The sequence below is a fragment of the Petaurus breviceps genome, unplaced genomic scaffold, assembly GCF_028583685.1.
Source record: "Petaurus breviceps papuanus isolate PSGF00001 unplaced genomic scaffold, PetGlider_PUasm1.0 99, whole genome shotgun sequence".
NCBI classification, from domain to species: Eukaryota; Metazoa; Chordata; class Mammalia; order Diprotodontia; family Petauridae; genus Petaurus; species Petaurus breviceps.
This window is the reverse complement of record NW_027187465.1, coordinates 21,330,743-21,344,825: the sequence shown is the minus strand read 5'-3', so window position 1 is coordinate 21,344,825 and position 14,083 is coordinate 21,330,743. Positions and strand designations below refer to the sequence as shown.

The window sequence follows — 14,083 nt, the reverse complement described above, 5'->3', positions numbered from 1 at the left end:
CAGTCTTTTGGTTCTGCTGGGACCTCTTAATCTGCCTCTTAATCATTCCTTGGCTTCTCCTTTTGCTTTTTGTGGAGACAGACTTGAGGTTTAGCCTTAGATGGCCAGGGTGATGACCTCAACGTGGCAGTGTTTGTTGTTAGCCTCTGCCCTTTTTCCTTCCTGTCCCTTTGGGTGTGGGTCCTTCAGGGACCTAGGCTGAATTAGTCACTGCTGTTCTCTCTTGGCACTCCTGGACAGGAAAAAGCCAAGTCCGAAGGGCTGTGGAACCTCTTCTTGCCAGCCGAGACTGACCCTGAGAGGAAGTATGGTGCAGGCCTGACCAACCTGGAATACGCCCATTTGTGTGAGCTCATGGGCAGGTCCATATATGCCCCAGAGGTACTGACTTCAGTCTACAATCCATCAATCAGTAAACATTTATTAAGCCCCTACTATATGCTCGGCACTGTATTAAGCTCCGAGGATGCAAAAAGAGTCATAAGACAATCCTTGCCCTCAAGGAACTTAAAATATGACAAACAATGAATATATACAAAGCATATATATGAAAGCACTGGAAGGAAGAGGGGAGGGGAAGGCTTCCTGGAGGAGGTGGGCTTTCAGCTGTGACTTTAAGGGAGCCAGGGAAGCCGGAGGTAGAGAGGAGGAGGGGAGAATTCTGGGCATGGGGGACAGGTTGGTGGGGGGAGCTCAGCTATAAAGTGCTTTGCCAATCAGAGCATTTTGTATTTGCTTCTGGAGGCAATAGGGAGCCACAGGAGTTTATTGAGTAGGGGTGTGACATGATCAGACCTGCTTCTGAGGAAAATGACTTTAGTGGCTAAATGGAGGATGGACCGGAATGGAAGGAGACCAGAGGCAGGCAGACCCCCCCCAGCAGCTATTGTGATAATGCAGGTGGGAGGTGATGAGGGGTGGCAGGGTCAGAGGAGAGAAGGGGTCACATTTGAGGCATGTTGTGAAGGTGACATCCGCAGGCCTTGGCAACAGCTTGGATGTGTGAGGAGGGTGAGAGAATGATGAGTCCAGGACCCCAGGTTGGGAGCCTGAGGGCCTGGGGTGGGGGTATGCCCGCAGCCATAATTGGGAATGTGTATGTGGGGGGTGGGATTAGTGGAAAAGTTAATGGGTTCTGTTTTGGACATAACAAGTGTAAGATTTCTTTTTTTTTTTTTTTTTTGCTTTTTGGAGGGCAATTGGGGTTAAGTGACTTGCTCAAGGTCACACAGCTAGTTTTTTGTGTTAAGTGTCTGAGGCCATATTTGAACTCAGGTCCTCCTGACTCCAGGGCTAGTGCTCTATTTATTGCGTCACCTAACCGCCCCTGCAAGTGTAAGATTTCTACTGGACACCCAGTTTGAGATGTCTGAAAGGCAGCTGGAGAAGACACAAGTCACCCCCCAGAGGCAGAGAATCTGAGGGGATCCTGCCCCAGAGGAATCTGTCCTCTTTTTTGTCCTTCCTCCTCTTTGATAGCCTAAGAGACATAGAAGGCTTCACCTTAAATTGGTCCAGATCAGTGATTTCACTGATGTAGAGTTAACTGCTTGTTAAGACTCATTTTCCTAGAGATGGCCTGGGACACAGAGGTCACATGTCTGGTTCCAGGTGGCAGAGCCAGCCTGTGTCCGAGGAGGGCTCGAACCTGCGTCCTGGAGCTTGACTCCTCCGCTCAGGGCTCTTCCTGCTGGGCTTTGCTGCCTTGTTCTATGCTGCCCCAATGAGTCTGATAGCCGGCTTTTAGACTGTGAGCTCCATGAGCACAGGGACTTGTCTTTTAATCCCAGGGCCTCGTGCTGGGCAGATAGCAGACACTCAGGCTGGCTAGGGTGTGGTCTGGGAGCACGGCTGGATGAAGGGGGAGGCAGGTGGGCTCAGAGGAGGTGCAGATGAGAAGCAGAGATGGGCATGGGGGACCATGTAGTTCCTTCTGGTTTGCTTTCCACTGGTCTCCTGTCCCTGTCTTCTAGACCAAAGAGGCAGAAAAACATCCTTATCTGATGCTATGAACAAGCACAGAGAAGTCGCTGGCACATGTACTTTTCCCCCTTTGCAGATCTTTAATTGCTCTGCCCCTGACACGGGAAACATGGAGCTGCTGGTGAGATACGGGACCGAGGGGCAGAAGAGCCGATGGCTCCTTCCTCTGTTGGAGGGCAGGATTCGCTCCTGCTTCGCTATGACTGAGCCCCAGGTACAGCCCAGGAGCAGGCACCTCCCCTTCTGTCCTGTCCCAGACACTGTTCCCCAGCCTCCAGCCCAGCATGCATGGGCAGCTTTGAACTCAAGCCTTCTCTTCTTCAGGTTGCTTCATCGGATGCCACCAATATTGAATCTTCAATTGAAGAAAAGAACGGGGTCTATATCATAAATGGTCATAAGTGGTGGATATCAGGTACCTGGCTTCAAAGTCCTTTTAAAAAATATGCTTTGGTCTGAACTCTCTTTGTAAAAGGGCCTCCTCATCCCTACTCCAAGCCCTGGTGTCCATGAAGAGATGAAGGGCCCTTCAGACCCTTTGCAGGGAACTCCAGGGTCCTGTCCCTTTCTGTTCATGAAGGAGCTTGAGCTCCAGAACCAGAGGATGCCTCGCTGTCGGGCAGCTGAATGTTGGTGCCATTGCCCTAGAATGGAGCTGGATCCATTGTGCTTTCCTGTACCCTTATCTTACCCGCAGACCAGAAGGCCGAGGCCTGGCCCCCACCCTGGCCTTGTTCTCCTCCTCCCATCAGCTCTCTGGGCAATGTGCCCCAGCCTCGGAGCTCTGTCACAACTTAGCCGGCTCTGCCCCTGGGGCCCTCCCGGCCTCCAAACTGAGCTCAGACTGCAGCTGCCTCTGACAGCTAGGGAGTCTGCCTGAGATCGCTTTATTCCCTGGTGGTCCTGATGTAGGAACACGTCTGCCAGAGGCATGATGGGCTTGGCGTCAGGCGATCTGCTTCTGTCTCTCTCCTTTCCTGGCAGGAATCCTGGATCCCCGGTGCCAGCTCTGTGTGTTTATGGGAAAAACAGACCCAAACGCCCCAAGACACCAGCAACAGTCAATACTCTTGGTTCCCATGGACACCCCGGGGATAAGGGTCCTCAGACCACTGAGCGTGTATGGGCTGGAAGACCCTCCAGGTAAAAGTCCAGGCATCTGCAGGGGCCTCATCCACAGCCACTGGCTTTGGGGTTCCCTTCAGGGGGCTTGGCTAGGGTCTCGCCAAGGCTGCTTGGTAGCATGGAGAAGGGTATTGGAAATGGGGTCAGGAATCCTGACTCTGTGACCCTGGTGGGGACGTCTCATCTCTGAGGCCTCCTCTGTGACAAGGGGACGAGGCTGGCACCCCCTCCCAGGGCTGTCATGAGGGTCAGATGAGGGGACCCACAGATGGCCCTTTGCAAACCTGAAAGCAAGAGAGAAATGCTTGGTAGTAGCATCGTTATCATTCTGGCCACGAGGTGGCACCATAGTGCATAGAGCCCACAGCCTGGCATCAGCAAGACTCTTCTTGCTGAGTTCAAATGTGAACTAGCTATGTGACCTTGGGTAAGTCATTTGACGCTGTTTGCCTCAGTTTCCTCATCTGTAAAATGAACTGGAGAAGGAAATGGCAAACCGCTCCAGGAGGACTCCTCTTCTTCTCCACCATGTACTTTTCTCACAAGAGAAGAGTCTCCCGCCTGCTGAGCTCCAGCAAGGCCGCAGGGCACCACTCCTGGCTTCTGCTTTTGTCTGTCTAAGTGGAGAATGTGGCCTCGCTGGCTGTGGATGGATGCTGTATTCAGGCTGGCCACGTGATGCTGCTAGTCTTGGCTTCCTGGGCTGGCCCTGCTTGGCTGCCTCCACTCTCCCTGCATGACGCTCAGCAGAGGCCATGTTTTCCAGGTGCCTCAGCAAAGTGACTGTTAGAATCCACTTGGCCACTTGCTACTTGTGCAACTGTGGGCAAGTCCATTCACTTTCCTCTTTTGTAAAATGAAGCTGTTAGATTAGATTAAGGGACTCTGGTCCCTTTGACCCTTGTCTGTGGACGTGTCTCTGATCTTGGGCTACTGGGTTTTTACTTGGAGACATCTGCCGCCGGCCCCCCCCCCCTCAGCTCCTATCTTAGTTTTAGGCTTCAGTGAAAGGCAGAATTAGCCAGCCCCACGAGGTGGCCAAATCAAGGAGATAAAGTGGAAAAGACCTAAACCCAGCCAGGAAGAATGGCTTCCCACTCTCTCCTTCTGTCAAGAAGCCATGGGCCTGACTGGGCTCCCTTTCTGTCTCTGTAGGTGGCCACGGGGAGGTCCTGTTTGAGAATGTGCAGGTGCCTAAGGACCACATGGTCCTGGGCCCCGGGCGAGGCTTTGAAATTGCCCAGGGCAGGCTTGGCCCCGGGAGAATCCATCACTGCATGAGGCTGATCGGGTACACGGAGAGAACGCTGGCTCTCATGAAGGAGCGGGTGAGTAGGCTCCCTTCTGCTCTGCTGTCTGAGGTCAAGTCCCTGATGCTGCCTCTGCTGATTCCATGAGCATTAGAGGAGGAGGCAAGGTGAGGTCTTCACCAGAGAGATGTCTGAGGCTTGGCTTCACGTTAGATACCAGGTTAAAGTGGGACACTGAGGGCAGAGACACTGTGCCTCCCTCCCTCTCCTCTCTGCCCCATCAGGCAAGACCTGAGGGGGCCCTGGGCTCCCCCAGATCAGAGCCACGGTCAGAAGGCCATATTACCCTTGCTCCCAGTGCCTTGGGTGTGTGGCCCCCCCCTTGGTTTCCCCCCAACCACTGTCAGGCCTGGAGCTGAGGACTAGGAATTCCTCCTCTGGTGCCAGTTGGAAGCCCGAAGCCGAAGGTCAGGCTGAGCTTGGAGTTGAGCCTGGAGCTCTTTTGCCAGGAACAAGAGTTCAGATCAATGGCATCGATCTCGCAGAGGTGAAGCCAGCTCTGGAGACCACATGAGCTTTTTACAAGGGAGTCTGCAAAGGAGAATGGCAGACCTCGTTAGCGGGTGGCAGCCTCGTTAGTGGGTGGCACCGGTGCTGCTCTCGTCTCAGCTCTCCCTCCCTGCTTCCCTGCCTGGGTGCTGACCATCCCCAGCTCACACCTACTAGACCTTCCCAATATGCAGGCACTCTCTAACCCTTTACACACCCAGCAGCTCGTTCCCATCCTGCCCAGCTCTCAGAACCAGAACAGCAGCAGATTCTAGAAGATTAGGTGTGGGACCCTGCCCACTCTTCCCACAGAGGAGGAAACCTGAGCCCAGACCAGGGAAGGGGCTGGCCCAGGATTATAGAACTAGCCAGCAGCAGGGCTGATGTGTACCAGGGAGGCCGAGGGGGCTGGTCAGAAGGACTCTGGCTTGGAGTCAGTGCCAAGATTAATGAAATACCAGTTCTGTCACTGACTCTTCTGTGCCCTTGGACAAGGCACACTCTGGGCCTCAGTTTCCTCCTCTGTGAAATGGGGGCCTCCAAGGTCCCTTCCAGTTCTGAATCTTGTGAGGATCCCATGTTTCTGGTCAAGGGTTCTTTCCACAGCCCCATGAGACCTTTTTTCACAGCTCCTAGGATCTTTAACCTAATTTCTTTGGACGAAGCTGCCACTCTAATAACATACAGTCTTGACCAGCATGGAGGCTGGGCCACAGTGGGACTGTAGGCTTTAGTAGCACACACACACACACACACACACACACACACACACACCTTCATACATACACACCTATACGCATACAGACACACATATACAGACCCACACAGACACACTCATACATACATTCTCACATACAGACATGCGTGCATACCCCTACACTTATACATGGATACACATATATACATACAAACACATATACACTCATGCACAGATCACACAGACATTCAAACACACATAGTCACACACAGATACACACTTGCACACACAGACATATACATTCACACACATGTGCACTCACACATACACAGATATTCACACTCACACAGACATGCACTCATGCATACAGACACAGAAACACACTCATACAGACACACAGACATATACACACAAACACACTCAGACACAGTGTGACTGGCTCAGGAGATGCAAAGATGGTCCCAGTACTCTCCCACTGGCCTGGCCCTCTTTTCCTGTCCAGGCTCGGAGCCTTTGCTTGCAGCAGGTCCAGGCCCACGCCTCTGAATCTTCCCCAATCCTTCCCTTGGCATTGTTTCTGCAAAGTGCCGAGCTAATGCTGATCTGGGGGGCGAGGCTCTCTCTACCCCAGCGTAAGGGGACACACATTGCTCTTCCCTGCTCCTGGCCTGCATCGGCCACCTGCGTGTTGCAGACCGCTTCCACATCCTTGTCTTGAGGTGGCAGAGCCCAAAGCAGGGATATGCCATGTGTCTGGCCAGAGTCACCGGCCCCTCCCAGAGTGCCTTGGGCTGCATCCAGGCAGAGTTGAAAACAGGGGCGGCTCTCCTGCTCTTGCCCCAAAGTGCACCAAGACCCCTCCCTTTTTCAGGGTTCCTGCTTCCTCCTCGCAGGACCCCAGCCCAAGTCTTGCCATCCCCCTTGGCCCAGGAGAGGTCAGAATAACACTTGTGTAATGGAACCTGAGCCATCCTGAAGGGCCTTTGGTCCCTGTGTTGCAGGTGAAATCCCGAGTGGCGTTTGGGAAGCCCCTGGTGGAGCAGGGCACCATCTTGGCCGACATCGCCAAGTCCCGGGCTGATATTGATCAGGCAAGACTGCTTGTGTTGAAAGCTGCACACCTCATGGATGTAGCCGGAAATAAGGTACATGCCTCTCGACTGTAGCAAGCAAGGGATGCCATTTACGTTGCTGAAAGCAGGAGGCTTGAGATGGGAGAGTGGTCTCTGGGAAAGGACAGTGGGTTTCATCTCTATGAAACCAATATCTAAATTGGATCTAGTGATCCTGATGGACCAGAGTTTTGGTCTGAATCTCAAATGGAATTTGATGGGGATAAGAATAAAATCATATACTTGGGCACAAAAAAAAATTCAAGTTCACCAGTGGTTCCAAAAAAGCTCTCTGAGGATTTCAGCGGACTACAAGTTCCATATGAGTCAGTGTTGTGATATGGTGGCTAAGAAAGCAGGGGCTAGGGGCAGCTAGGTGGCGCAGTGAATAGAGCACTGGCCCTGGAGTCAGGAGGACCTGAGTTCAAATGTGGCCTCAGACACTTAACACAAAACTAGCCGTATGACCTTGGGCAAGTCACTTAACCCCAATTGCCCTACCTTCCCCCCTCCAAAAAAAGCAAAAAAAAAAAGAAAGAAAGAAAGTAGGGGCTGTATTTCAGGGGGCCTAGCTTCTAGGACCAGTAGGGAGATGAGAGTCCCACTGTTTTCTGCTTTGCCAGACCTCATTTGTGGCATTGTGCTCAGTTCTGGGCACCATGGTGGTAGAACATTGATAAGCTGGAGGGCATCCCAAAGAGAGCTTTGCATATTCTTTTTTTTTTTTTTATGTTATGGAGGGGAGGAGGTAGGACAATCAGGGTTAAGTGACTTGCCCAAGGTCACATGACTAGTTTTTATGTTAAGTGTCTGAGGCCGGATTTGAACTCAGGTCCTCCTGACTCCAGGGTTGGTACTTTATTCACTATGCCACCTACCTACCCCAGATTTGTATATTCTTGAAGCAACAAGGAGCCAGTGAAAGGCCAATCCTACCTCTCCCTCCATTGGCCCTCCATTGGTCTGAGGTTCTAGGTCAGCTTGCTTTGGTTTCCAACGTTCCGCCTTCTGGGCACTCACTATGCCATCCTTGGCTTTCCTTGGTTTGTTCAGGCAGCTGCTTTAGACATTGCCATGATCAAAATGGTAGCTCCAAGCATGGCCCTGCGAGTGATTGACCGTGCTATTCAGGTGAGTATGGAGCACAGAGGACTGATTTTGTGGGTTTAAACCTGTAACACTCAGACTTCAAAAGCAAAAGTGAAAGAAGGTCTTTGATTTCGTCCCCTTAGTAGTGCCCCAAATCATAGGGACATAATTCTCAATCACAGATTTGGAGCTTAAATTTGAGGCTTCCTGCCCAAGAGCGTGTACCCCTTCCACACATATTGAGGTGAGTGAGCTGTAGAATTCTTTCCAAATCTAAGGTCCCCCCCTCCCCCAACCATATTCCCCGTCACCACCCAGCCAGAGAAGGTGCTTTTTTCCTGGTGACAGTTTATCAGGGAGTGGGGGGGAGGAGGGGGTGGGGTGGCTTGGTCAAGGCTATACCCACATAATGGCCAGGTTGCCACTGTCATCAGTGTTCCCAGGCTCAGTCCCATGATTTTATCATCGTGAGATTCATCAGAGACGTTGCATTTGGTGTGCTAAGCTTGAGTGGCGGGCCCTCAGCTCCAGTTCCTGCTCAGCCCATGCTGACCCCATTTGGCCCCTGTGTGACCTTGGGGAGGTCATTTCACTTCTAGGCCTCAGTTTGCTCATGGGTCAGATGAGGATGTCTGCGGTCCCTCAGAGCCCCAGGTCTGATCACAGTTATCTCCTCCAGGAGATCTGCCACAGGTTTTACTTCTTACTTCCTACTGTGTGTTTCAGGCCTTTGGAGCTGCAGGACTGAACAATGATTCTCCCCTGGCCCAGTTTTTTTCCTGGGCGAGAGCTCTTCGTCTTGCAGACGGACCCGACGAGGTTCACAGGACCATGGTGGCAAAGATGGAGTTAAAGCGCTAGATCTCTGGTCTGCGGTCACCAGCAGTAGCAGCAGCAGTGCCCATAGCGAGAGGACTTAGGAAGCTCGCGGATTAGGAGTGATGTAATTCAAAATTGCCTCTGTGATTTAAGTAGCAGCTCTTTCATTGTGTTTGGTCTGGAACAATTACCATGATCTTTTACTGCTTATAGGCAAACTTCCTGTGAGAAATACAGGGTCTGATGATGCACAAAAGGCCAGGGCTGAGAGCCTGGGCCCTCACTCCCTCCCTGCAGGGGCCACAAAGCCAGCCTTGGGCCTGCCTGCGAATCCAGCTGGTGTACTGCTCAACAGCCCTGATAATAAACCAAGGACAGACTGATAAGGCCGGCTAAGAGGGTGGCAGAGGGGGAGCTGGCCAGCCCTGGGCCTTCCTTTGCCCAATGGTGCCCTCTTCTGCCATCAAGAAACCCCTGATTCTGTGGAGAGGATGGCCGAGCCCAAGGGAGCAGCAGAATGTTGGGGGCATTGGAGTGAAACTAAGACCTGGCCCCTGACACCACCCGCTTAGGCATTCCAGGGAATCCAAATTGTGTGGCCTTAGATAAAAAATGGGAAAAGGATTTTAAAAATTAGGAAATAAATCACATGGCCTTGGGGCATGTCTTTGAAACGTGAATGACATTCAGAATAAAGCATTTTAATTTTGTCATCCCTCTGCATCAGTACCTCAATTATTACCACTCATATCTCCATTGACATGAGACTCTTCCAGGGCCCTGGCTTCTTTCCATTGTTCCACCCTCCAACCAGACCTCCAGAGACCCTGCCCCAGAAGAGCTAAGCCCCCGACCCCCCTTGTGCCTTCTGGCTCTGAGAACTGTGGTCAAATGCCCATCACTGCTATCTTTGGAAGGGGCTGGTCCATGGACTGCCCCAGACCAAACCATGCCTGCCTGGCCATCACTCTCCCCCCTCCCCCCCCACCCCCATGCTTGGTTTCTTCTTTTAATATGTCAGCTTTTTTATTCACATTTTACCAATGAGAAACTGAGGCAAAGAGTGGTAAAGTGAATTGCTAGTAAATGGCAAAAAGAGTACTTGATCCAATCTGCCTCTTAGTGGTTTGAGATTTTGCTGGAACCCCCACCCCATTAATCTTTTTTTTTTTTTTTTGCTTTTTGGAGGGAGGAGGGCAGGACAATTGGGCTTAAATGACTTGCTCAAGGTCATACACCTAGTAAGTGTTAAGTGTCTGAGGCTGGATTTGAACTCAGGTCCTCCTGACTCCAGGTCTGGTGCTCTATTCACTGTGCTGTCTAGCCGCTCCCACCCCATTAATCTTAATGTTATTTCTTGGTTTCATGTTCGTGATTTGTTGTTGTTCAGTATTTTCATTCATATCCAACTCTCTGTGACCCCTTCTGGGGTTTTCTTGGCAAAGATTCTGCAGTGGTTTGCCATTTCCTTCTCCAGTTCATTTTACAGATGAGGAAACTGAGGTAAACAGGGTAAAGTGACTTATCCAGGGTCACAAAGGGTTTGAGAGTCACATAAGTGTCTGAGGGAGTATTTTAACTCAGGTTTTCCTGACTCCAGGCCTAATGCTCTATCTCCTGTGCCACCTATCTGCCCCAACATTTATGATAAATGCCATCAAAGAAACAATTGGGTTTTTTTTGGCACATGAGGAGTTGTATAGTAGAGAAGAAAGAACACTGGGTGTTCTAGACTGGGTGTGTGACCTATGATGAGTCTCTTTACCTCCCTGAGCCTCAGTTTCCTCATTTGTAAAACTGAGTTAATGAAAGTTGTACTACTACTCAGTGCTCTCCAGAACCTTACAGCCTTCTCCTTCTCTGCTTTGTCTGCTTTGAACTTATTACTTGACTGCACAGAGAATCTTGTGATTTCATCAGTAGGGAACTTCCCACATGGCAACTCCCTTCACTAACAGAGATCTCATTCCATTGAGAACTTAGTAGATCATAGAAGTGTAGACTCAACGCTGGAAGAAGCTTCTAGTTAGAGACCATTGAATCTCCCAGATTCATCTTATAGATTACAAAACGGAAGCATTTAGAGATCAGCTACATAAACCAGCATTTGAAAAGTGCTTTACATAATTTGCAAAGCATTTGCAAAGTGTCTTTTCTCATTTGATTCTTGAGATAGGTACTATTATCCCCATATTTCCTATTTTATAGATTAGGAACCAAAGCTAAAAAAAAAAAATTCTATGTGACTTGCCCTGTAGCATAGCTAATAAGCTTTGGAGACAGAGTTTGACCTAAGTTGTCCTGATTCCAAGCCTATCTCTCTATCTACTGCGCCACACTATTTTTAGAGGAAAGAAAAAAACCCCAATATTCAGTTGAAATGATGAGAAGATTATTCACTTCTGGGCAGAACAGGAAGGTGTTTCCCTTAGCCCACTTTCTAGGAACCCTGACCTAGGAGGTCAAGTATCTTCCAATTTATGTCCCAAAGTGATATGATAAACTAAGACCTTCGGGGTGAGGTGGGGCCTTAGGGACCCAAGGACCAAGCAGAGAGCAGCTGCCTCCCCAGCTGTGCCATCACAGCTTGAGCACAAAGGGGAAGACTCTCCCCTATTCACCAAGTCCATGACTAACTACCTGGGCCACCCATCTCTTGGGCAGCCAGGTTAAGAAAGCCAAACCCCCAGTGGAAGCTGGTGGCTACTCTTGTGCCAGATGCCAACCACTATCTAGGCTCTTGTTCAACCATTTCAGACGTGGCTAACTCTCCATGGCCCCATTCTTAGCAAGATACTGGAGTGGTTTTGCCATTTCCTTTCTAGCTCATTTTACAGATGAGAAAACTCAGAGGCAGAGTGAAGTGACTTGCCCACAGTCACACAGCTAGTAAGTGTCTGAGGTCAGATTTGAACTCAGTCAGGTCTTCCTGACTCCAGCCCATTGCTCTATCTGCTTTAACACCTAGCTTCTTGCCTAGATCCAGGATCCTATGATTCAATAAGAGACCGAAATACAACCTCAGAAACGTACTAGCTTTGTGACCCTGGGTAAGTCACTTAACCTCAGTCTGCCTTGGTTTGTTCCACTGTAAAATGGGGACCACAATGACACCAACCACCCAGGAGTATTTTGAGGATCAAATGAGATGGTATTTGTTAAGGGCTTAACACAGTATCTTGGCACACAGCAGGGACTTAATAAATACTCATTCCCTTCCCTTTCTTCCCATGGCCTGAGTCTAGGGAGCCTAGAGAAACCTTAGGGAGACATGGTGGTTGTCTTCATATATATGAAGTCAATCACATGGAAGAAAAACTGTTTGAACATGCAGTCAGTCAATCAATAAATATTAAATACCTACTACGAGCCTTGTGGACTATAAAATTCCAATCTGTAACGAAAGTCACTAAGAACTACAAGCATGATTAATCAGTTTATTATGGAGTCTGGGTCCCTAATGAAATGGGTCCAAGAGCTTCCTCCTGATCAGGGACCACTACCCCCTCCCTTGGATGCTGAATACTTTATACACTTTGGAGAGCACTAAAAATGGAAAGAGGCATTACAATTCACTGATTGGTCAATTCTGGAAGTGGGGAAATCTTATGGTTGGCTAAGGGAAATGTCCATCAGTCACGATCACTTTATCAACAGACCTTTCACAGGTCATCAGCTTCAGGTCATCTCAGTAGGGGCTTCTACTTTCAACAACATTTCAGGGCATTCTCCAAACCGTAAGACCCTAGTGTTTGACCAACAGTATCCTAGAGTCCAAAGAAGTTGTGGGTTTGAAGCAAAGTCACTAGGTGAGTCACAAGACTGAGGGGGTATTGTACCAGCTGTGAACCTTATTACATGTTTTACAATGAACGAGGGTGGAGTGCAGCAGTTACATTCTTATTACATTTTTAACTAATATGAACCTAGATGATCAATCAAATATGAGTAATCAATACAGTAAGTTCATAACTTATCCTAACAGCATTAACATACATAACTAAACCTTAATCCTATTCTGCTTAATTTACTGATACAACTGCTGATACTCATCAAATCACAATAAACTGAGAAAATACTGATTAATTTGAGTAGGAGTATCAAAATGATCATTACAGCCAGGCACTATGCTAAGCTCTCAGGATGCAAAGAAAGGCAAAGGACAGTCCCTGTTCTCTAGGACCTGACAATGGAGTGGGGGAGACAACATGGGCACAAATATGGAGAAACTAGCTATAGACAGAATGAATAGGAAATAATTGGCAGAGAAGACACAAGAATTAGGAATAGGAACAGGCTTCCATAAAATGTGGGACTTTGGGGTTTGAAGGAAGGCAAGAAGCAGAGATGAAGAAGAGTGTCCAGGCATAAAGAACAGATAGTGAAAATGCTCAGAGCCAGGAGACAGAGTACTCAGGTCTAGGATGAAAATCCAGCAAAGGAGATTGAGGCTGAAGAAGCAGAAGAAAGGGTGTCATGAAAACTTAGAAAGAAGAGAGTGTCAAGGAAAAGAGGGTGGTTGAAAGTGGGAAAAGCTACCAAGAGATCACAAAAGATGAGAACTGAGAAAAGGTCGCTTTTAAGAAAAGGATTTGGCTATTAAGGGATCACTGGTAGCTTTGGAGAGAGCAGTTTGGGTTGAATGATAAGAGTGGGAGGAAAGGAAGTAGAGGTATTTAGAGACAACTTTCTCAATGAACATTACAAAAAGGCAAATTTAGATTTTGAGAGAAACTTCCTAACATTTAGAGGTAAAAGTGAACTCCAAAGGCTTTTTAGCTTTTGTTGTTCATATCTACACATAGCGCTCTACACTCCTCTGGGCTCGCTTTTTCCCACCTGGCATTGTCTAGGTGAGCCCCCCCAGAAGGACTGCTTCAGGTTCTAAGTATAACCTTGCGGGTGACTGCTCCTAATGCTGTAGCTCAGAAGCCCACATTGGTGTTCTTCCCATTAACAGTCAGTCAGCAGACTCAACTGGCTCTTTGGAAAAGACATTTACTCAAAGGATTTAAAAAGAACAGTAGTTATAAAACATATTCACCTCTCAAAACCACACATTCTCACAATTATAGACAATCTGTGGTGGGTGAGAGTGAGCACAGATTTAAAGGGAAGTGATAATGAAGTACACATGTGGGGAGTCCATGTGGTCAAGGCAACTCACCACTCTGGAATAACAGGGACTTAATGCCATTTCTCCAGAGAGTCCTTACTTATCTAGGAATATCTCTGACCTTTGTCCTAAAGGATTTGGCACTTAGAACTAAATAGGGAGATGAAAAGACTTAAATGTGATAGGTGTCTTAGTGATGCAAACCTGTCCTCTATGACTCTCACGTACTTTCTTACATAAGTAATCCATATGCAGTCCATTCTCATGTGCTGGCAGCCTTCCTTATATTTCCTTGACATTGTAGGATGTCAGTAGAATATATAGACAGTATATCTGCTCTCCT

At 48.9% G+C, this 14,083-nt stretch overlaps 1 protein-coding gene across 2 annotated transcripts in view; it reads left to right on the top strand.

Annotated features, from left to right (window-relative positions):
* Positions 1 to 9,339, top strand: part of ACAD10 (acyl-CoA dehydrogenase family member 10) — a 52,219-nt gene extending 42,880 nt beyond the window's left edge. The window contains exons 15-23 of one of the 2 annotated variants that reach the window (XM_069081419.1): positions 241 to 381; positions 2,060 to 2,197; positions 2,308 to 2,398; positions 2,968 to 3,126; positions 4,264 to 4,436; positions 6,606 to 6,749; positions 7,770 to 7,847; positions 7,988 to 8,049; positions 8,532 to 9,339. In XM_069081419.1, the coding sequence (XP_068937520.1) occupies positions 241 to 381; positions 2,060 to 2,197; positions 2,308 to 2,398; positions 2,968 to 3,126; positions 4,264 to 4,436; positions 6,606 to 6,749; positions 7,770 to 7,847; positions 7,988 to 8,049; positions 8,532 to 8,553 (1,008 nt within the window). In that variant the 3' untranslated portion in view covers positions 8,554 to 9,339. The remainder of the gene's footprint in view (positions 1 to 240; positions 382 to 2,059; positions 2,198 to 2,307; positions 2,399 to 2,967; positions 3,127 to 4,263; positions 4,437 to 6,605; positions 6,750 to 7,769; positions 7,848 to 7,987; positions 8,050 to 8,531) is intronic. The other variant, XM_069081418.1, reaches the window with a different exon arrangement.
* Positions 9,340 to 14,083: the final 4,744 nt, after the last annotated feature.